This window comes from Panulirus ornatus, chromosome 53, assembly GCF_036320965.1.
Source record: "Panulirus ornatus isolate Po-2019 chromosome 53, ASM3632096v1, whole genome shotgun sequence".
Lineage (NCBI taxonomy): Eukaryota > Metazoa > Arthropoda > Malacostraca > Decapoda > Palinuridae > Panulirus > Panulirus ornatus.
Window position 1 is genome coordinate 5,734,952 of NC_092276.1, and position 22,466 is coordinate 5,757,417.

Sequence of the window (22,466 nt, forward strand, 5' to 3'; positions counted from 1 at the left end):
CTTGTTGACATGGTAAACTGATCGACCGCCTTCCTCACATGTTGTAAACACCACATAATGGCTTGTGATCTTTTGTACCAGCTGGAGTGAGAAAACTTGAGACAACTAACATTTTATTTCTAACAGAAAAAAATTATAAAAGGCTGCAGCATCCTGCAATGATTGCATTGTAGGAAGGTGGTGCAGACGACCGGTACCAGACATGCCACAACTAAGGTCACTTGTTATGTAAGACCAGTAGACCCGCTTGTATGTATTACCAGTGTATGTGGTACACTGTACCTCGTCTCCAGCACTAGTAGACTGTGGCATTAAACGGTCGTGTTGGTAACGTAACACTGGCTGACACCACCTACACCCTCGCCCCCTCTGTTGTTTCCTTTGTGTGGCTCTATTGTTGGAGCATCAGCTTCTTCATGGTTAATTAGTTGTGATGGATGGATTTTCATTATCAATATCAACTTATGGTTTGATTATAGAAAGGAAGGATAGAAATGGATACTTATGATGACGACAAATGTTCTACCCCAAACTCCTCCACACAACCTTTCCAAACTTGTGTGTGTGTCAATATTCCTCTTTTATTTTCCGTAACCTTCCTTGTGTTAATATTCCTGTCTTAGTATTCATAACCTTCCTTGTGTCAATATTCCTCTGTTTTATTATCCGTAACTTTCCTTATGTCAATATTCCTGTCTTAGTATTCATAACCTTCCTTGTGTCAATATTCCTGTCTTAGTATTCATAACCTTCCATGTGTCAATATTCCTGTCTTAGTATTCATAACCTTCCTGGTGTCAATATTCCTATCTTAATATTCATAATCTTCCTCATAGTTATTATCCTCATTTTTTTCTGTTATTCTCCCTACTTCATGAGAGCTATTTATCAGTTGCTCTTGACATCCATATCATTTCTTATCTTCCCATTTCCCGTCCTCTTCCTGCAGACCTTGCCTGGGGTCTGGGCATGGTGCAGAGGTGTATACTTACCCTCATTAGTATCAGCGAGACACAAGCACCCTCATCTCCCTTGGTTACCAGTAATCACCCTCAACATAAATTTGGCGTACATTTAGTTCATGTATGTAGCCTCAGGACCCATTTCACGGGGCTCTTACAGGCTCAAGGCTGCGCTACAATCAGTAGTAGGAAATGATGGATTCCTTTGGAGTTAGAAGCTCCTCGACGACCATTATTTCTATTAGTCCATTGACCATACGACACGCCCATCTTAGATAACCTTTAACTTGCCGTGAGGCCACAAGCACGTCGGAGGCTGATAGTGAGGTTACTATATTACTGGGAGAGTTTTACACGCGTGTTACCTCGTCACTTAGTTTGTATCATGTCTATACTCTGGGTTTACCGGACTCCACCTACTTCAAGTTACACTGCCGTTGAACAAAACAAAACAGAACAAAAACACTATGATCCATAGTTAACGGCGGAACAGACTGGTCTCGTGGAACAACTTGCTTTTAAGCAGACCATCCCGGCCCGGCCTGCCGGAGTGTAGCGGAGGATTGGTTGTGGAACTGTCAGGTAAATAGCTCCTGGGTAACACCAGGACCCTTTCAGAGTTGGATCCAGACATAGACGGATGTCCATATTCTTACCTGTTATACGCACATACACTCCCCAGCCTGAGCCAAGTACCCATTTATCGACCAGCCACGAAGGAACGATAAACAGCTGGGGCGAACTGTGGGTGGCATGACTGCAACGCCCAGAATTCGAAACTGAGACCCGTGCGTAAATCATGGTCAGCGAAGCTAATCACTACACCACGCACCCATGAGGAAATTGGCGTCACTATCTAAGCCATGGGCAAGCTGACCCTGCCAGCTGTGGTGTTTTACCCCATACAGCGTTAGCAAGGGTTGAGTGTACACAGCACCCTCTGCCCACGCCGGAGCCTGTGTACACAGCACCCTCTGCCCACGCCGGAACTTGTGTACACAGTACCCTCTGCCCACGCCGGAACCTGTGTACACAGCACCCTCTGCCCACGCCGGAACCTGTGTACACAGCACCCTCTGCCCACGCCGGAACATGTGTACACAGCACCCTCTGCCCACGCCGGAACCTGTGTACACAGCACCCTCTGCCCACGCCGGAACCTGTGTACACAGCACCCTCTGCCCACGCCGGAACCTGTGTACACAGTACCCTCTGCCCACGCCGGAGCCTGTGTACACAGCACCCTCTGCCCACGCCGGAACCTGTGTACACAGCACCCTCTGCCCACGCCGGAACTTGTGTACACAGCACCCTCTGCCCACGCCGGAACCTGTGTACACAGCACCCTCTGCCCACGCCGGAACCTGTGTACACAGCACCCTCTGCCCACGCAGGAACCTGTGTACACAGCACCCTCTGCCCACGCCGGAACCTGTGTACACAGCACCCTCTGCCCACGCCGGAGCCTGTGTACACAGCACCCTCTGTCCACGCCGGAACCTGTGTACACAGCACCCTCTGCCCACGCCGGAACCTGTGTACACAGCACCCTCTGCCCACGCCGGAGCCTGTGTACACAGCACCCTCTGCCCACGCCGGAACCTGTGTACACAGCACCCTCTGCCCACGCCGGAGCCTGTGTACACAGCACCCTCTGCCCACGCCGGAACATGTGTACACAGCACCCTCTGCCCACGCCGGAACCTGTGTACACAGCACCCACTGCCCACGCCGGAACCTGTGTACACAGCACCCTCTGCCCACGCCGGAGCCTGTGTACACAGCACCCTCTGCTCACGCCGGAGCCTGTGTACACAGCACCCTCTGCCCACGCCGGAACCTGTGTACACAGCACCCTCTGCCCACGCCGGAGCCTGTGTACACAGCACCCTCTGCTCACGCCGGAGCCTTTGTACAATGAATCACACATCCACGGGCCTGGAATCCCTTGAACGAGGCTCCTACAGTTTCCAGGTTCCGCTACAATCAGAAGCAGGGAGTCATGGTCTCCTTTGGAGTGAGAAATTCTTCGACGAGATTGGACTCGCTGAAGATGAATTTTTATTCGCAGTGTGTAAACACATGAAGGAGGAGACAGGTAGCTACACTACCTCTTGCACAGGGGTTCCGGGTTCGATCCTGGCTGTTGGAGGTTTGTGTGTTCTATGAAGGTGCGCGTTCATTTGCACTTTATTCGTATATATATATATATATATATATATATATATATATATATATATATATATATATATATATATATATATATATATATATATATATATATATATATTGTAATTTCAGCGTACTGGTACAAAGTACTTTGCGTCGCGAGTGTTTACAATTTTAGAATTTTTACTTAAGAATTTTTCTTGGTTTTGATGACGTTCTTGGTATTCCCATGAAGTAAATATATTTTCAGCTAATTGTTTAACCTTTTCATCAAGGTCAGCTTGGTGCCATAACTAGCTGTATTATTTATGCAGCATTCCAACACCCGAATCGATCGATCGCACCAGTGGTGCCGCATTGTGCCTATAATAGAGGGGCCAGCGGGCATGGTGGCCACAGACAGACGTGAGGTGAGGTGAGGTAGGACGTGATCGTCATCATGGTGCACAAGCCTCACTCTTCACTCCTCACGGCTGCGGGACACTATCTATACCACCACATTACATCACACATAATTATCTATACTTCGTTTTGAGGAAAGGTGTGTCTGTATAAGTTTAACGGAACTATTAGTTCAAGTAAGAATATGAAGGCATGAACGAATTTAAAGCCAGGCTCAGCAACGTTCTCTACCGGAGAGTCTTGAGAAGAGAAGATGTCAGTGTTGGTGGTGGTGTTGTAATGGTTGATGTCGGTGAAATATTGGTTGCCAAGTTACCGCCACCACAACACTACACACACCGCCACCTTACCATCCTCACTACCTACCCCTTCCCACACCTTCTCTAAGTGTCGTATGTTCAGCCCTTGTTACTTGATACTAATACTTTTACTTTTTGTAATAAAATGGTCGAATGATTCAGCACGTAGTAAGTAGAAACTAATCCTACTTGTTCATGGTTTGCATAGGAATTCTGGGTCACGCACCCGTTCAACATGTATTTCGATTATGAAATACTTAATAATGTGTATCTTGAAGAAGATGAAAGAAACAGTGTCCTTAATTGAGGATCAGTTTGTATTATTCAAACATCACTTGTAACTCACCTTCCTTGTAATTAGCCTACAGCTTCTCCACAATACTTCTTTTATTGGGAAGTGCTGAAGAAAGCGACACTGAGGGAAAGAAACGGTAATAAGGAGTGGCAGAAGACTGTGTTACAGATCAGGGAGAGGCAGGATACTACAGCCACAAGCTGGCGAAATCGGGTATAGCCACAAGCAGGCGGAATCGGGTATAGCCACAAGCTGGCGAAATCGGGTATAGCCACAAACTGGCGAAATCTGGTATAACCACAAGCTGGCGAAATCTGGTATAGCCACAAGCAGGCGGAATCTGGTATAACCACAAGCTGGCGAAATCGGGTATAGCCACAAGCTGGCGAAATCGGGTATAGCCACAAGCAGGCGGAATCTGATATAACCACAAGCTGGCGAAATCTGGTATAGCCACAAGCTGGCGAAATCTGGTATAACCACAAGCTGGCGAAATCTGGTATAGCCATAAGCTGGCGAAATCGGGTATAACCACAAGCTGGCGAAATCTGGTATAGCCACAAGCTGGCGGAATCTGATATAACCACAAGCTGGCGAAATCTGGTATAGCCACAAGCTGGCGGAATCTGATATAACCACAAGCTGGCGAAATCTGGTATAGCCACAAGCTGGCGGAATCTGGTATAGCCATAAGCTGGCGGAATCTGGTATAGCCGTAAGGGGTGTGGAGTTTGTAGGTGTGTGTGGCAGGTGTGAGGAGACTGTGAGTGTGTGTGGCAGGTGTGTGGAGACTATGGGTGTGTAGAGATTGTGGGTGTGTGTGGCAGGGGTGTGGAGACTGTGTGTGTGTGTGGTAGGGGTGTGGAGGTTGTAGGCGTGTGTGGCAGGGGTGTGGAGATTGTAGGTGTATGTGTGGCAGGTATGTGGAGATGGTGGGTGTGTGTGGCAGGTGTGTGGAGACTGTGGGTGTGTGGCAGGGGTGTGGAGACTGAAGGTGTGTGGAGATTGTGGATGTGTGTGGCAGGTGTGTGGAGACTGGGTGTGTGTAGCAGGGATGTGGAGATTGTAGGTGTGTATGGCAGGGGTGTGGAGACTGTAGGTATGTGTGGCAGGTTTGTGGAGACTATAGGTGTGTGTGGCAGGTGTGTGGAGACTATGGGTGTGTGTGGCAGGTGTGTGGAGACTGCGAGTGTGTGGCAGGGGTGTGGAGACTGTGGGTGTGTGTGGCAGGGGTGTGGAGATTGTAGGTGTGTGTGGCAGGGATGTGGCGACTGTAGGTGTGTGTGGAGACTTTGGGTATGTGTGGCAGGTGTGTGGAGATTGTAGGTGTGTGTGGCAGGTGTGTGGAGATTGTATGTGTGTGTGGCAGGGGTGTGAAGATTGTAGGTGTGTGGCAGGTGTGTGGAGACTGTGAGTGAGTGCGGCAGGTGTGTGGAGACTGTGGCTGTGTGTGGCAGGTGTGTGGAGACTGTGGGTGTGTGTGGGAGGGGTGTGGAGATTGTAGGTGTGTGTGGCAGGGGTGTGAAGATTGTAGGTGTGTGGCAGGTGTGTGGAGACTGTGAGTGAGTGCGGCAGGTGTGTGGAGACTGTGGCTGTGTGTGGCAGGTGTGTGGAGACTGTGGCTGTGTGTGGCAGGGGTGTGGAGATTGTAGGTGTGTGTGGCAGGGGTGTGGAGACTGTGGGTGTGTGTGTGGCTGGGGTGTGGAGATTATAGGTGTGCATGGCAGGTGTGTGGAGACTGTGGGTGTGTGTGGCAGGTATGTGGAGATTGTAGGTGTGTGTGGAGAGTATGGGTGTGTGTGGCATGGGTGTGGAGATTGTAGGTGTGTGTGGCAGGTGTGTGGAGACTGTGGGTGTGTGTGGCAGGGGTGTGGAGACTGTTGGTGTGTGTGGCAGGGGTGTGGAGATTGTAGGTGTGTGTGTGGCAGGTGTGTGGAGATTGTTGGTGTGTGTGGCAGGGGTGTGGAGACTGTGGGTATGTGTGGCAGGTGTGTGGAGACTGTAGGTGTGTGTGGCAGGGGTGTGGGGACTGTGGGTGAGTGTGGCAGGGGTGTAAAGATTGTAGGTGTGTGTGGCAGGGATGTGGAAACTGTTGGTGTGTGTGGCAGGGGTGTGGAGATTGTAGGTGTGTGTGTAGCAGGTGTGTGGAGATTGTAGGTGTGTGTGGCAGGTGTGTGGAGACTGTGGGTGTGTGTGGCAGGGGTGTGGAGACTGTGGGTGTGTGTGGCAGGGGCGTGGAGACTGTGGGTATGTGTGGCAGGTGTGTGGAGATTGTACGTGTGTGTGGCAGGGGTGTGGGGACTGTGGGTGAGTGTGACAGGGGTGTGGAGATTGTAGGTGTGTGTGGCAGGGGTATGGAGATTGTAGGTGTGTGTGGCAGGTGTGTGGAGACTGTGGGTGTGTGGCAGGGGTGTGGAGATTGTAGGTGTGTGTGGCAGGGGTGTGGGGACTGTGGGTGAGTGTGACAGGGGTGTGGAGATTGTAGGTGTGTGTGGCAGGGGTATGGAGATTGTAGGTGTGTGTGGCAGGTGTGTGGAGACTGTGGGTGTGTGGCAGGGGTGTGGAGATTGTAGGTGTGTGTGGCAGGTTCGTGGTGACTGTGGGTGGGTGTGGCTGGTGTGTGGAGATTGTAGGCGTGTGTGGCAGGGGTGTGGGGTCTGCTGGTGCGGGTGGCTGGGGTATGGCAGCGAACAAGACATCAAAGCTCTCGGTATCGCCCTAGGCACGTGCATCGCGGCCCTGTCGGATGCCCGTAAGAGGGAAGGACACATACCCTACCGGGACTCCAAGTTGACCAAGCTGCTGGCCGACAGCCTGGCTGGCAACGGAGTCACTCTCATGGTCAGTAGTTGTCGAAGGTAATAGAAAACAGTACAGGTAAATTGTAAACGATAAGTAGTATAATCTACTGATAAAGTCTTTGATAATCATTAAAGTCCTGTAATGTTACTAAAGTTCTGTTTCTCTCACATATTGTATGTTTGGTTGTAAGATCAATGATCCGTCATCCTTCAGATTGCCTGCGTGTCTCCCGCCAAGTCCAATATCAGTGAGACGCTCAACACACTCCGATATGCCTCCAGAGCTAAACGTATACGCACCAAGCCCATCATTGTCATGGTTTGTACATACTCGAACCTGAGGCACTTGACTCGGTTATTCTAGCCTCTATATAATATGTATGTTCTGTAATCTTGGTTTTTTCTCATCTTTTGACGATAAATTTGTGTAGTTGAGAAGTTAATATTTGTGTTATGATTAGTTGATATCTGTGTTACTGACTATACTTTGTTTTCATCAAGGCGAAGATGCACTCGTCAGGTTGGTGATGATTGGCTGAATGAATTATGTCCGAATAATATCGTATTATTTTGAATAATTTCCAGATAATGTGAATCGAAGCTTATTTACTGAGTCACATTTTTTCAGAAATATTTTGTCAATTGTTAATAATAACGAGTAAAGTGATTATGAAGTAATGGGTTGGTAAGTCTAGTTTAAATAACAATGGCTGCCCAAGTCAACAACCTAAGCTTATTTTCGAATGCTCGCTATTTCATTTGTAACTTTTCACACATTTCAACGTAAATTAGGACAAATTGCCTTAAAAATAAGAAGAAACATTTAATAAAAAGTTTTTTTGAGACCAGTATCTACTTAAAGCAGGAATTCATGAAACTTAAAAAAGAAATGTGCTGGTGATGACAACGGGTAGACAGACATAGTGTAATGGGTAACATCTTTGCTTATAATTTACCTCACAAAGTCTTATGATGATTTAGTATCAGAATTGAAGAAGCATTATGATGTAAAGCCATCCTATCATCGTATTTTGATTGCTTTTCAACAGAGGAAGAAAAGGTTAGATGATACTTTAAATGTTTTGATTGCTGATCTCAAGGGCTTGGCAAGACACTGTAATTTTGGGGACCAGTTTGACTCCAAAGTTAGGGACCAATTGTTTATGGCTATGGAACACGAAATTTGATTTCCAAATTTTGTGGCAGAAAACAGAGATTTGCTTAAGATGACTTCTTAGATTTCTTAAAGGATCCTAAACTTATAGAAGGCTTTTGTTGGTGATAAAAGTGAACCACAACTGATGAATGAAGTGAGTGTTGGTCCAATGAGAAATAATTGTAGACTGTGATTTTCCTCATTGTCGCTGTAAGTGTAGCTTCAAAGACCTTACTTGTAATCTGAGTAAGAAAAAAGGGCATTTGGAAAGAGTTTGTACTGATGCAAGAAAAGAAAACTTGAGTTAGAGCAAAAATAAGTATAAATCAAGGTTTGATTAGGTTCCAAAGGATCCAGATGACAAAACTAACAATGAAGATGGTAAGCTATTATCAGTGAAAGACCAAATAAGTGCATTGAAGACAGAAGTTAATTTAAGAAAATGTAAACAATAACTATTTGAGGTTGACACTGGTGCAGCTGTTACTACTCTATCCAGTCACTGGGTAAAGTTATTGCAGCTTAAGTTGAATCATCCGGTAAAAGGTTATTTATGTTTATGATAATTTTGATATTCATGTGATGGGTAAAACAACTGGATCAATCATTTATATTGGTTGCTAGACTGTTCAGTCCTTCTATGTTGTTAATTCTCAAGAATACCAATTTATGTGGCAAGGACCTCATGGGTAAAGTTGGAATTTACATGGCTGGACTGGATGAAAGCTCTAAAGTGCATCAGATTGTAGACAGAAGCGTTGTTAGAGTATTACTGTGTTGATTCTGGCAAGCCTATCTCAAGGATTTTAGCCAATATAGATGTTTCCCCAGAAGTCAGGAAGACTTGTACAGTCCCATTTTATTACAAACAGGAAGTTGAAGCATTGTACAAAGGCAAAGGGGATAAGAGTGAGTGCTCAAATTACAGAGGTATAAGTTTGTTGAGTATTCCTGGTAAATTATATGGGAGGGTATTGATTGAGAGGGTGAAGGCATGTACAGAGCATCAGATTGGGGAAGAGCAGTGTGGTTTCAGAAGTGGTAGAGGATGTGTGGATCAGGTGTTTGCTTTGAAGAATGTATGTGAGAAATACTTAGAAAAGCAAATGGATTTGTATGTAGCATTTATGGATCTGGAGAAGGCATATGATAGAGTTGATAGAGATGCTCTGTGGAAGGTATTAAGAATATATGGTGTGGGAGGCAAGTTGTTAGAAGCAGTGAAAAGTTTTTATCGAGGATGTAAGGCATGTGTACGTGTAGGAAGAGAGGAAAGTGATTGGTTCTCAGTGAATGTAGGTTTGCGGCAGGGGTGTGTGATGTCTCCATGGTTGTTTAATTTGTTTATGGATGGGGTTGTTAGGGAGGTGAATGCAAGAGTTTTGGAAAGAGGGGCAAGTATGAAGTCTGTTGGGGATGAGAGAGCTTGGGAAGTGAGTCAGTTGTTGTTCGCTGATGATACAGCGCTGGTGGCTGATTCATGTGAGAAACTGCAGAAGCTGGTGACTGAGTTTGGTAAAGTGTGTGAAAGAAGAAAGTTAAGAGTAAATGTGAATAAGAGCAAGGTTATTAGGTACAGTAGGGTTGAGGGTCAAGTCAATTGGGAGGTGAGTTTGAATGGAGAAAAACTGGAGGAAGTGAAGTGTTTTAGATATCTGGGAGTGGATCTGGCAGCGGATGGAACCATGGAAGCGGAAGTGGATCATAGGGTGGGGGAGGGGGCGAAAATTCTGGGAGCCTTGAAGAATGTGTGGAAGTCGAGAACATTATCTCGGAAAGCAAAAATGGGTATGTTTGAAGGAATAGTGGTTCCAACAATGTTGTATGGTTGCGAGACGTGGGCTATGGATAGAGTTGTGCGCAGGAGGATGGATGTGCTGGAAATGAGATGTTTGAGGACAATGTGTGGTGTGAGGTGGTTTGATCGAGTAAGTAACGTAAGGGTAAGAGAGATGTGTGGAAATAAAAAGAGCGTGGTTGAGAGAGCAGAAGAGGGTGTTTTGAAATGGTTTGGGCACATGGAGAGAATGAGTGAGGAAAGATTGACCAAGAGGATATATGTGTCGGAGGTGGAGGGAACGAGGAGAAGAGGGAGACCAAATTGGAGGTGTAAAGATGGAGTGAAAAAGATTTTGTGTGATCGGGGCCTGAACATGCAGGAGGGTGAAAGGAGGGCAAGGAATAGAGTGAATTGGAGCGATGTGGTATACCGGGGTTGACGTGCTGTCAGTGGATTGAATCAAGGCATGTGAAGCGTCTGGGGTAAACCATGGAAAGCTGTGTAGGTATGTATATTTGTGTGTGTGGACGTATGTATATACATGTGTATGGGGGTGGGTTGGGCCATTTTCTTTCGTCTGTTTCCTTGCGCTACCTCGCAAACGCGGGAGACAGCGACAAAGCAAAAAAAAAAAAAAAAAAAGGTAGTTGAAGATGCTTTGGATAGGTTTGTGAAGGGTGATGTATTTGAACCAGTTTCCTTTAGTGGATGGGCTGCTCTCATTGTACCAGTTTCAAAGGCTAACATGAAATCTGAATTTGTGGTGATTTTAAGGAACTTAACATTCAATGTGATAGGTATCCACTACCAATGGTTGAAGAGTTATTATCAGTGATTGGTAAAGGTAAAATATTTTCTAAAATTGATCTCCAAAATGCATATTTACAAATATCAGTTGATGACAAGAGCCAAGGTTTTTTGGTGATTAACACTCCTAAGGGGCTATTCAGGTACAAAAGATTACGTTTCAGGCTCTCATCATCACCAGGAATTTTTCAGAAGTTTATATCACAGTCATTTGCTCAGATAGAGGGTTTCACAGTATACCTAGATGACATAATTGTTTGTGGTAAGAATAAAGCTGAAAATGAAAAAGTAGTGAGGGCACTCACTCTTCTGCAGGATCATAATGTCCGGATTAGCAATTGTAAATCAGTGTTGCATGCTAAGTCAGTGGAATAGCTAGGTTACCATATCTCTGGTGAAGTAATTGAACTTTCTCCCAGGAAACTAAAGGCTATTTTTTGTGCTCAAACTCCTGCTTTGGCAGCTGACGTACACTCCATTTTAGGGATGATTACATATTATTTTACATTTGTCAAGAACTTGTGTTCAAAATTGACACCTTTGTTATTTATTCATTACACTTTATCGCCTTTTCCCATGACAGCGAGGTAGCGCCAGGAAACGGACAAAGAAAGACCCATCCACTCATATGCACACATGTATTTACATGTACGCATATATACATATATATATCTACACTTATACATAGATACATACATAGATACACACACAACATATACATATATACATATGGATACGTACATATACATTATTTATTGATTTTGCTTTGTCGCTGACTCCTGCGTTTGCGAGGTAGTGCAAGGAAACAGAGGAAAGAAATGGCCCAACCCACCCCCATACACAGGTTTATACATACACGTCCACACACGCAAATATACATACCTATACATCTCAATGTACACATATATATACACACACAGACATATACATATATACACATGTACATAATTCATACTATCTGCCTTTATTTATTCCCATTGCCACCTCACCATACATGGAATAACACCCCCCTCCCCCTTCATGTGTGCGAGTTAGCGCTAGGATAAGACAACAAAGGCCCCATTCGTTCACACTCAGTCTCTAGCTGTCATGTAATAATGCCAGAAACCACAGCTCCCTTTCCACATCTAGGCCCCACAGAACTTTCCATGGTTTACCCCAGACGCTTCACATGCCCTGATTCAATCCATTGACAGCACGTCGACCTTGGTATACCACATCGATCCAATTCACTTTATTCCTTGCCCTCCTTTCACCCTCCTGCATGTTCAGACCCCGATCACTCAAAATCTTTTTCACTCCATCTTTCCACCTCCAATTTGGTCTCCCACTTCTCCTCGTTCCCTCAACCTCCGACACATATATCCTCTTGGTCAATCTTTCCTCACTCATTCTCTCCACTTGCCCAAACCATTTCAAAACACCCTCTTCTGCTCTCTCAACCACGCTCTTTTTATTTCCACACATCTCTCATACCCTTACATTACTTTCTCGATCAAACCACCTCACACCACATAATGTCCTCAAACATCTCATTTCCAGCACATCCACCCTCCTGCGCACAACTCTATCCATAGCCCACGCCTCGCAACCATACAACATTGTTGGAACCACTATTCCTTCAAACATAGCCATTTTTGCTTTCTGAGATAATGTTCTCGACTTCCACACATTCTTCAAGGCTCCCAGGATTTTCGCCCCCTCCCCCACCCTATGATTCACTTCCGCTTCCATGGTTCCATCCGCTGCCAGAACCACTCCCAGATATCTAAAACACTTTACTTCCTCCAGTTTTTCTCCATTCAAACTTACCTCCCAATTGACTTGACCCTCAACCCTACTGTACCTAATAACCTTACTCTTATTCACATTTACTCTTAACTTTCTTCTTTCACACACTTTACCAAACTCAGTCACCAGCTTCTGCAGTTTCTCACATGAATCAGCCACCAGCACTGTATCATCAGCGAACAACAACCGACTCACTTCCCAAGCTCTCTCATCCACAACAGACTGCATACCTTCCCCTCCCCCCAAAACATATACATATATACACATATACATATTCATACTTGCTTCCCTTCACCCATTCTTGGTGTCACCCCCTGTGTCAGCGAGGTAGCACCAGGAGAACGGGCAAAAAGGGCTACCTTCATTCACAGTCTCCAGCTTTCATGTGTAGTGCACTGAAACCACAACTCCCCACATGCGCATGCACACACACACACATATATATATTTTTCATACTATTCGCCACCTCCCACATTAGCGAGGTAGTGTCAAGAACAGAGGACTGAGCCTTTGAGGGAATATCCTCACTTAGCCCCCTTCTCTGTTCCTTCTTTTGGAAAATTGAAAACAAGAGGGGAGGATTTCAATCCCCACGCTCCCTCCCCTTTTAGTCGCCTTCTACAACACGCAGGAATACGTGGGAAGTATTCTTTCTCCCCCATCCCCAGGGATAACATATATATATATATATATATATATATATATATATATATATATATATATATATATATTTTTTTTTTTTTTTTTTGTTTGTTTTTTTGTTGCTGTCTCCCGCGTTTGCGAGGTAGCGCAAAGAAACAGACGAAAGAAATGGCCCAACCCACCCCCATACACATGTATATACATACATCCACACATGCAAATATACATACCTACACAGCTTTCCATGGTTTACCCCAGACGCCTCACATGCCTTGATTCAATCCACTGACAGCACGTCAACCCCGGTATACCACATCGCTCCAATTCACTCTATTCCTTGCCCTCCTTTCACCCTCCTGCATGTTCAGGCCCCGATCACACAAAATCTTTTTCACTCCATCTTTCCACCTCCAATTTGGTCTCCCTCTTCTCCTCATTCCCTCCACCTCCGACACATATATCCTCTTGGTCAATCTTTCCTCACTCATTCTCTCCATGTGCCCGAACCATTTCAAAACACCCTCTTCTGCTCTCTCAACCATGCTCTTTTTATTTCCACACATCTCTCTTACCCTTACGTTACTTACTCGATCAAACCACCTCACACCACGTATTGTCCTCAAACATCTCATTTCCAGCACATCCATCCTCCTGCGCACAACTCTATCCATAGCCCACGTCTCGCAACCATACAACATTGTTGGAACCACTATTCCTTCAAACATACCCATTTTTGCTTTCCGAGATAATGTTCTCGACTTCCACACATTCTTCAAGGCTCCCAGAATTTTCGCCCCCTCCCCCACCCTATGATCCACTTCCGCTTCCATGGTTCCATACGCTGCCAGATCCACTCCCAGATATCTAAAACACTTCACTTCCTCCAGTTTTTCTCCATTCAAACTCACCTCCCAATTGACTTGACCCTCAACCCTACTGTACCTAATAACCTTACTCTTATTCACATTTACTCTTAACTTTCTTCTTTCACACACTTTACCAAACTCAGTCGCCAGCTTCTGCAGTTTCTCACATGAATCAGCCACCAGCGCTGTATCATCAGCGAACAACAACTGACTCACTTCCCAAGCTCTCTCATCCCCAACAGACTTCATACTTGCCCCTCTTTCCAAAACTCTTGCATTCACCTCCCTAACAACCCCATCCATAAACAAATTAAACAGTGTGGTTTCAGAAGTGGTAGAGGATGTGTGGATCAGGTGTTTGCTTTGAAGAATGTATGTGAGAAATACTTAGAAAAGCAAATGGATTTGTATGTAGCATTTATGGATCTGGAGAAGGCATATGATAGAGTTGATAGAGATGCTCTGTGGAAGGTATTAAGAATATATGGTGTGGGAGGCAAGTTGTTAGAAGCAGTGAAAAGTTTTTATCGAGGATGTAAGGCATGTGTACGTGTAGGAAGAGAGGAAAGTGATTGGTTCTCAATGAATGTAGGTTTGCGGCAAGGGTGTGTGATATATATATATATATATATGTATATATATATATATATATATATATATATATATATATATATATATATATATATATATGTATATATATATATATATATATATATATATATATATATATATATATATATATATATATATATTATCCCTGGGGATAGGGGAGAAAGAATACTTCCCACGTATTCCCTGCGTGTCGTAGAAGGCGACTAAAAGGGGAGGGAGCGGGGGGCTGGAAATCCTCCCCTCTCGTTTTTTTTAATTTTCCAAAAGTAGGAACAGAGAATTGGGCCAGGCGAGGGTATTCCCTCAAAGGCCCAGTCCTCTGCTCTTAACGCTACCTCGCTAATGCGGAAAATGGCGAATAGTTTGAAAGAAAAGAAAAAATATATATATATATATATATATATATATATATATATATATATATTCTTTTCTTTCTTTCATACTATTCGCCATTTCCCGCATTAGCGAGGTAGCGTTAAGAACAAAGGACTGGGCCTTTGAGGGAATATCCTCACCAGGCCCCCTTCTCTATTCCTCCCTTTGGAAAAATAAAAAAAAAAAAAAAAAACGAGAGGGGAGGATTTCCAGCCACCCGCTCCCATCCTATATATATATATATATATATATATATATATATATATATATATATATATATATATATATATATATATCCCTGGGGATAGGGGAGAAAGAATACTTCCCACGTATTCCCTGCGTGTCGTAGAAGGCGACTAAAAGGGGAGGGAGCGGGGGCTGGAAATCCTCCCCTCTCAATTTTTTTTAATTTTCCAAAAGAAGGAACAGAGAAGGGGGCCAGGTGAGGATATTCCCTCAGTGGCCCAGTTCTCTGTTCTTAACGCTACCTCGCTAACGCGGGAAATGGCGAATAGTTTGAAAAAAAAAAAAGAAAAAAAAAATATATATATATATATATATATATATATATATATATGTTTTGGAAGGAGGTAAATAAACTGCGTAAGACAAGGGAGCAAATGGGAACTTCAGTGAAGGGGGCTAATGGGGAGGTGATAAGAAGTAGTGGTGATGTGAGAAGGCGATGGAGTGAGTATTTTGAAGGTTGTTAGGGAGGTGAATTCAAGAGTTTTGGAATGAGGGGCAAGTATGCAGCCTTTTGTGGATGAGAGGGCCTGGGAAATGAGTCAGTTGTTCACTGATGATACAGCGCTGGTGGCTGATTTGGGTGAGAAATTGCAGAAGTTGGTGACTGATATTGGTAAAGTGTGTGAAAGAAGAAACTCAGTAAATGCAAGGTTGTTAGGTTCAGTAGGGTTGAGGGACAAGTGAACTGGGAGGTAAGTTTGAATGGAGAAAAACTGGAAGAAGTGAAGTGTCTTAGATATCTAGGAGTGGATTTAGCCACGAATGGAACCATGGAAGCAGAAGTGAGGCACAGGGTGGGGGAGGGGGCAAAGGTTCTGGGAGCGTTGAAGTATGTTTGAAGGAATAATGGTTCCAACAATGTTATATGGTTGTGAGGCATGGGCTATAGATAGGGTTGTGTGGAGAAGGATGGATGTGTTGGAAATGAGATGTTTGAGGACAATATGTGGTGTGAGGTGGTTTGATCAAGTAAGTAATGAAAGGGTAAGAGAGATGTGTGGTAATAAAGAGTGTGGTTGAGAGAGCAGAAGAGGGTGTATTGAAATGGTTTGGTCACATGGAGAGAGTAAGTGAGGGAAGATTGACAGAGAGGATATATGTGTCAGAGGTGGAGGGAACAAGGAGGAGTGGGAGACCAAGTTGGAGGTGGAAGGATGGAGTGAAAAAGATTTTGAGCGATCAGGGCCTGAACATACAGGAAGGTGAAAGGCGTGCAAGGAATAGAGTGAATTGGAATGATGTGGTATACCGGGGTCAACGTGCTGTCAGTGGATTGAATCAGGGCATGTGAAGCATTTAGGGTACACTATGGAAAGTTTTTTTGGGCCTAGATGTGGAAAGGGAGCTGTGGTTTCGGTGAAGTACACACGACAGCTAGAGACTGTGAACGAATGTGGCCTTTGTTGTATTTTCCTAGTGCTACCTCGCATGCACGTAGGGGGGGATGTCATTTCATGTGTGACAGGAATGGATGAAGGCAGCATATATGAATATGTACATGTGTATATATGTATATGTCTGTGTATGTATACGTTGAAATGTATAGGTATGTATATGTGCATATGTGGGTGTTTATGTATATTCATGTGTATGTGGGTGGGTTGGGCCATTCTTTTGTCTTTTTTCTTGCACTACCTCGCTAACACGGGAGACAGCGACAAAGTATAATGACATAAAATAATTTATACATATACATACATATTTTTTTCATACTTTTAGCCATTTCTTGCATTAGCGAGGTAGTGTTAAGAACAGAGGACCGAACCTTTTAGGGAATATCCTCACTTGGCCCCCTCCTCTGTTCCTTCTTTAGGAAAACTTAAAACGAGAGGGGAGGATTTCCAGCCCCCCGCTCCCTTCCCTTTTAGTTGCTTTCTTCGACACGCAGGGAATACCTGGTAAGTATTCTTTCTCCCCTATCCCCAGGGATATATATGTCTCCTCCTCACTTAATTACAATCTGTTATCACTTCCCCACTTGTTCCCTTCACCAATGTTCCCATTTGTTCTCTTTGTCTTATGCAAGTTATTTACCTCCTTCCAAAACATCTTTTTATTCTCCCCAAAATTTGATGATACTCTCACCCCAACTCTCATCTGCCCTCTTTTTCAACTCTTGCACCTTTCTCTTGACCTCTTGCCGTTTTCTTTTATACATCTCCCAGTCATTTGAACTACTTCTCTGCAGATATCGTCCAAGTGCCTCTCTTTTTTTATTCACAAACAATCTTACTTCTTCATCCCACCACTCTACCTTTTCTAGTCTGTCCACCCCCACCTTTCTCACACCACATGCATCTTTTGCACAAGCCATCACTGCTTCCCTAAATGCATCCCACTCTCCTCACTTCATTTGCTCTCACCTTTTGACATTCTTTACTGAATCTCTTAATACCTCCTCGCACAAGTCTTGTTTCCAAGCTCACTTACCCTCACCACTGAAAACCTCTACAAATCTTCACCTTTGCCTCCACCAGATAGTGATCAGACATTCCTCAAGCTGCCCCTCTCAGCCCATTAATATCCAAAAGTCTCTCATTTACACGCCTGTCAATTAACATGCAGTCCAATAATGCCCTTTGACCATCCCTCCTACTCACATATGTATACTTATGTATATCTCTCTTTTTAAACCAGCTATTCCCAATCACCAGTCTTTTTTTCAACACACAAGTTGACAAGCTCTTCACCATTTCCATTTACAACACTAAACACCCCATGTACACCAGTTATATCCTCAACTGCCACATTACTCACCTTTGCATTTAAATCACCCATCACTATGATCTGGTCTTGTGCATCAAAGCTGCTAATACACTCACTCAACTGCTCCTGAAGCACTTGCCTCTCATGATCTTTCTTTTCATGACTAGGTGCATAGGCATCAATAATCGCCCATCCCTCTCCATCTGCTTTCAGTTTTACCCACATCAATCTAGAATTTACTTTTTTTGCACTCTGTCACATACTCCCACCACTCCTGTTTCAGGGGTATTGCTACTCTTTCCTTAGCACTTGTCTTCTCACCAACCCCTGACTTTGCTCCAAAGATTTTCCCAAACCACTCTTCCCCTTTACCAGGTTTCTTTCTACAAACATACTACTTGTCTCTCCTTTCTTCTCATCTTGGTTACATCCACACACATTCAAACACCCCAACTTTAGCCTTCAAGGAGAATGAGCACTCCCTGCTTGACTCCTTGTTTTTCCCTTTTTAGAAATTAAAATACAAGGAGGGGGATTTCCAGCCCCCTGCTCCTGCCCCCTTTAGGTTAGGGAGGTAAATGCAAGAGTTTTGGAGAGAGGAGCAAGTATGCAGTCTGTTGTCAATGAGAGGGCCTGGGAAGTGAGTCAGTTGTTGTTCGCCGATGATACAGCTCTAGTGGCTGATTCATGTGAGAAACTGCAGAGGTTGGTGAGTGAGTTTGGAAAAGTGTGTGAGAGGAGAAAGTTGAGAGTAAACATGAATAAGAGCAAGGTTATTAGGTTCAATAGGGTTGAGGGACAAGTAAATTGGGATGTAAGTTTGGAGAAACATTGGAGAAAGTGAAGTGTTGTAGATATCTGGGAGTGGACTTAGGAGCAGATGAAACCAAGGAAGTGGAAATGAATCACAGGATGGGGGAGGGGGTGAAGGATCTGGGAGCGATGAAGAATGTGTGGAAGGAGAGAACTTTATCTCGGAGGGCAAAAATGTGTATGTTTGAAGGAATAGTAATTCCAGTAATGTTATGTGGTTGCGAGGCATGGCCCATAGATAGGGTTGTACGGAGGAGGATGGATGTGTTGGAAATGAAATGTTTGAGGACAATATGTGGTGTAAGGTGGTTTGATCGAGTAAGTAATGTAAGGGTAACAGAAATGTGTGGAAATAAAAAGAGTATGGTTGAGAGAGCTGAAGAGGGTGTGTTGAAATGGTTTGGACATATGGAGAGAATGAGTGAGGAAAGATTGACAAAGAGGATATATATGTCTGAGGTGGAGGGAACAAGAAGTGGGAGACCAGGTTGGAAGTGGAAGGATGGAGTAAAAAAGATTTTGAGCAATCAGGGCCTGAACATACAGGAGGGTGAGAGGCGTGCAAGGAGTAGAGTGAATTGGAACGATATGGTATACCAGGGTCAACATGCTGCCAGTGGACTGAAACAGGGCATGTGAAGCTTATGGGGTAAACCATGGAAAGGTCTGTGGGGTCTGGATGTGGGTAGGGAGCTGTGGCTTCAGGGCATTACACATGACAGCTACAGACTGAATATGAACGAATGTGACCTTTATGTCTGCATTCCTGGCACTGCTTCGCTGAAGCAGGGGATAGGAATGCTGTTTTTCCTGTTGGGCAGGGTAGCAACAGGAATGTACGAAGGCAAGCAAGTATGAATATGTACATGTGTATGTATGTAATATCTGCATATGTGTATGTATATGTTGATATGTATATGTATGTATATGTGCGTATGTGGTCGTTTATGTATATATATGTGTATTTGAGTAGATGAGCCATTCTTTGTCTGTTTCCTGGTGCTACCTCGCTGATGCGGGAAACAGCGATTATGTATAATAATATCAAAAGTAATAGATATTTGTATGTGTTATTAAAAAAAGCAGTTAAATTTAGATGGACTGTTGTGGAGGAAAGGCCTTTTCAGGACATGAAAGATGACTTGAGAAACTCAACATTGTTAACTAACTTTGATAGGAAGCTGCAAGTTTTGATTTTGTCCTCTTGCAAAACAAAGGTGGTAGATAAAAACCAGTTTATTTTGCCTGCAAAAGGTCATCTTCAGCAGAAAAGAATTATTCTCAGATTGATAAAGAAGGTTTACTCCTTGTATTTGCTCTTAAAAGATTTAGATATTCTTTGCATGGGATATATTTTGTAGCTAGGACAGGCCATAAGCCTTTGATTAGCTTGTTTAGCATAGGAAGGCCAATTCCCTGTAATGCAAATTCCAGAATCCAGAGATGGGCTTTGTTGCTGTTTCATTATGAATATGACTTTGTTCTTAAGCCGGGGAAGGACAATGTAGTGGCTAATGCCCGAAGCAGGCTGCCAATTAAAGCTGAGCTTGAGTCATGCACTCCAGCTGATTATGTTGATAGAATTACTGGAGTTTGATGACATTTCCTTCCCATGCCATCAGAAAATTGACAGAGAGAGATGTTTGAGCCAGTATAATGACGTTATTTTGTATCGGAATAGGATGCTAGTTTCAGTTGACTTGTGTTGCAAGGTACTTAAAACATTTACATATTGGTCATAATGGCATTATTGCTTTGAAGGCAGAGACAAGGAAATAGGTGTGGTGGCCGAAGATGGATCAAGGTATTGCAGAAAAAACAAAATAGTGTGATATTTTTTTCAAAAATGTTAATGCACCAGCCACACCACAGGATCACTGTGGTCTATGCTGCACATAGATTATGCAGGTCCTCTTGAAAATAAGTATTTTCTTGTGATTGTGGATTCATTTACAAAAGTTTTTAGATGTTCATGTAACTAATTCTATGACCTCTACTGTTACTATTGACCTACTAAGAAAATCTTTCTGTAATTTTGGATTGCCAGATGTGATTATTACAGATGATACCCCTTATTTTGTGTTCCCAAGAGATGCAGTAGTTTTTAAAGAAAGATGGTATCAGACATGTAACACCTGATCCATATAACCATTCTTTTCATGGATTGGCAGAAAGAGCTGTACGAATCCTGAAAGAAGGGTTAAGGAAATTTTTTCATGGGTGTTTAGATACTAAAATCAGTAGGTTTTTGTATAATTAGAGGAAGACTATCCTCTCAGGAACTGGTAAGACACTGGCTGAGCTGATGTTCAACAGAAATTTCAAGATAAGTATTGAGTCAGTCAAGCATGAGCCACAGAAAAACAGAACAGTAGCTCAGTTGAATGAGTGTTTTTTGTAATGAAAGTGAACTCAACCAGGTAGGTGATGCAGTATTTGTGAAGAACTATGGAAAAGGAGAATCTTGGGTGAGGGAGTTAATCGTTGAAGTGCTAGGACCAAGGAATGATAAGGTTTGTGTACGAGATTTGGGAAATATGGTATGGAAGAGGCATGCAGATCAAATCATGCACAGATTTTTAGTTTCTCATGAGCAAGATGCTTCAGCCATGCACAGATTTCCAGTTTCTCATGGCCAAGAAGCTTTTGAGGACGTGTGTTCCAAAATTCTGCCAAATGGAAGCTGCAGTTTTCCTGCCAGAGATTGGTGTTACTGGCTCAGGAGTAATCCCAAGGGATTTTAGTTCAGGTCATGAAGCAAGGTAAGAGAATGATTTCCATCATAATGATGATGTAGCAGAGCATGTCAATGAAGAACCCAAATCTCAAGTAAATGTGTTTGCCTAAGGCACCAGTACTGAGATGATCTGGAAGAGTGGAGAAGCCCCCAATAGAATTGACCTCTAAAGTATGTCTTTTATGTCCATTATTATTTGATGTATTTAGTTATTCGTGTTTATATGGAATAACATTTTGTTCTACGACCAGAATATTATTTTTTTTCTTTTAGAAAGGATGACAATTTAATTTTGAGTCAAGAAACAAGTCAGGGGGAGAAGTGTTGTGTATTGGTATATACTCAGGATACTATTATTATGATACCCTGTTAAAGGATTGAATACTCCACTATGATTATCTTTTGCTTACCGTTCCTGTACTTATAAGTGGACTTTAGTGTTATCTATGGTTTTGGCGAAGAATAGGGCCGATTCACACAACCCATTTCGGTTTCAACAGGCAGGCTGCTGGCTTGATGCCGTCAGACAGTTGTGTATTCACACAGCACGTTCCTGGTCTGTCCATCACCTTCCGAGAGGCAGTTTTCACACGGACTCTGCTGAGTGAGGATCATGTGCAGTCAGTCTCTGAACATTAGGAGGTTGCCAGCAATAGCTTTCCTATTAGAAGAGGAGGAGGAAGAAAAAGTTTATGGAAAGAGGAAAAGGTTATGGGTACATAAGTCACTGAAAGAGAAAGTCATAGGGAGAATACTAGACCCTTTATAAAGATCTTGCAGATGACGAAGTAGATTTCTACAAATACTTCAGAATGTCAAGGCTAAGTTTAGTTATTTACTACAAAGAATGAAAATGGACTTGACCAAGAACAACACAAACTGCTGAGAGGCAATACCTTCAAAAGAAAGACTAGCAGTTTGTTTAAGATCAGAAATTTTTTAAAGAAATATTACATGAATTTTCCTGATATGGTGCCAAACAAAGAAACAGGTCCTCGTTCCTG

At 43.6% G+C, this 22,466-nt stretch overlaps 1 protein-coding gene across 1 annotated transcript in view; it reads left to right on the top strand.

Moving 5' to 3' along the window:
* LOC139765197 (chromosome-associated kinesin KIF4-like) overlaps window positions 1–22,466 on the top strand; it is a 102,900-nt gene that overhangs the window by 33,158 nt on the left and 47,276 nt on the right. Inside the window, exons 11-12 of the mRNA XM_071692485.1 lie at window positions 6,850–6,968; window positions 7,143–7,247. Of these exons, the coding sequence (XP_071548586.1) occupies window positions 6,850–6,968; window positions 7,143–7,247 (224 nt within the window). The remainder of the gene's footprint in view (window positions 1–6,849; window positions 6,969–7,142; window positions 7,248–22,466) is intronic.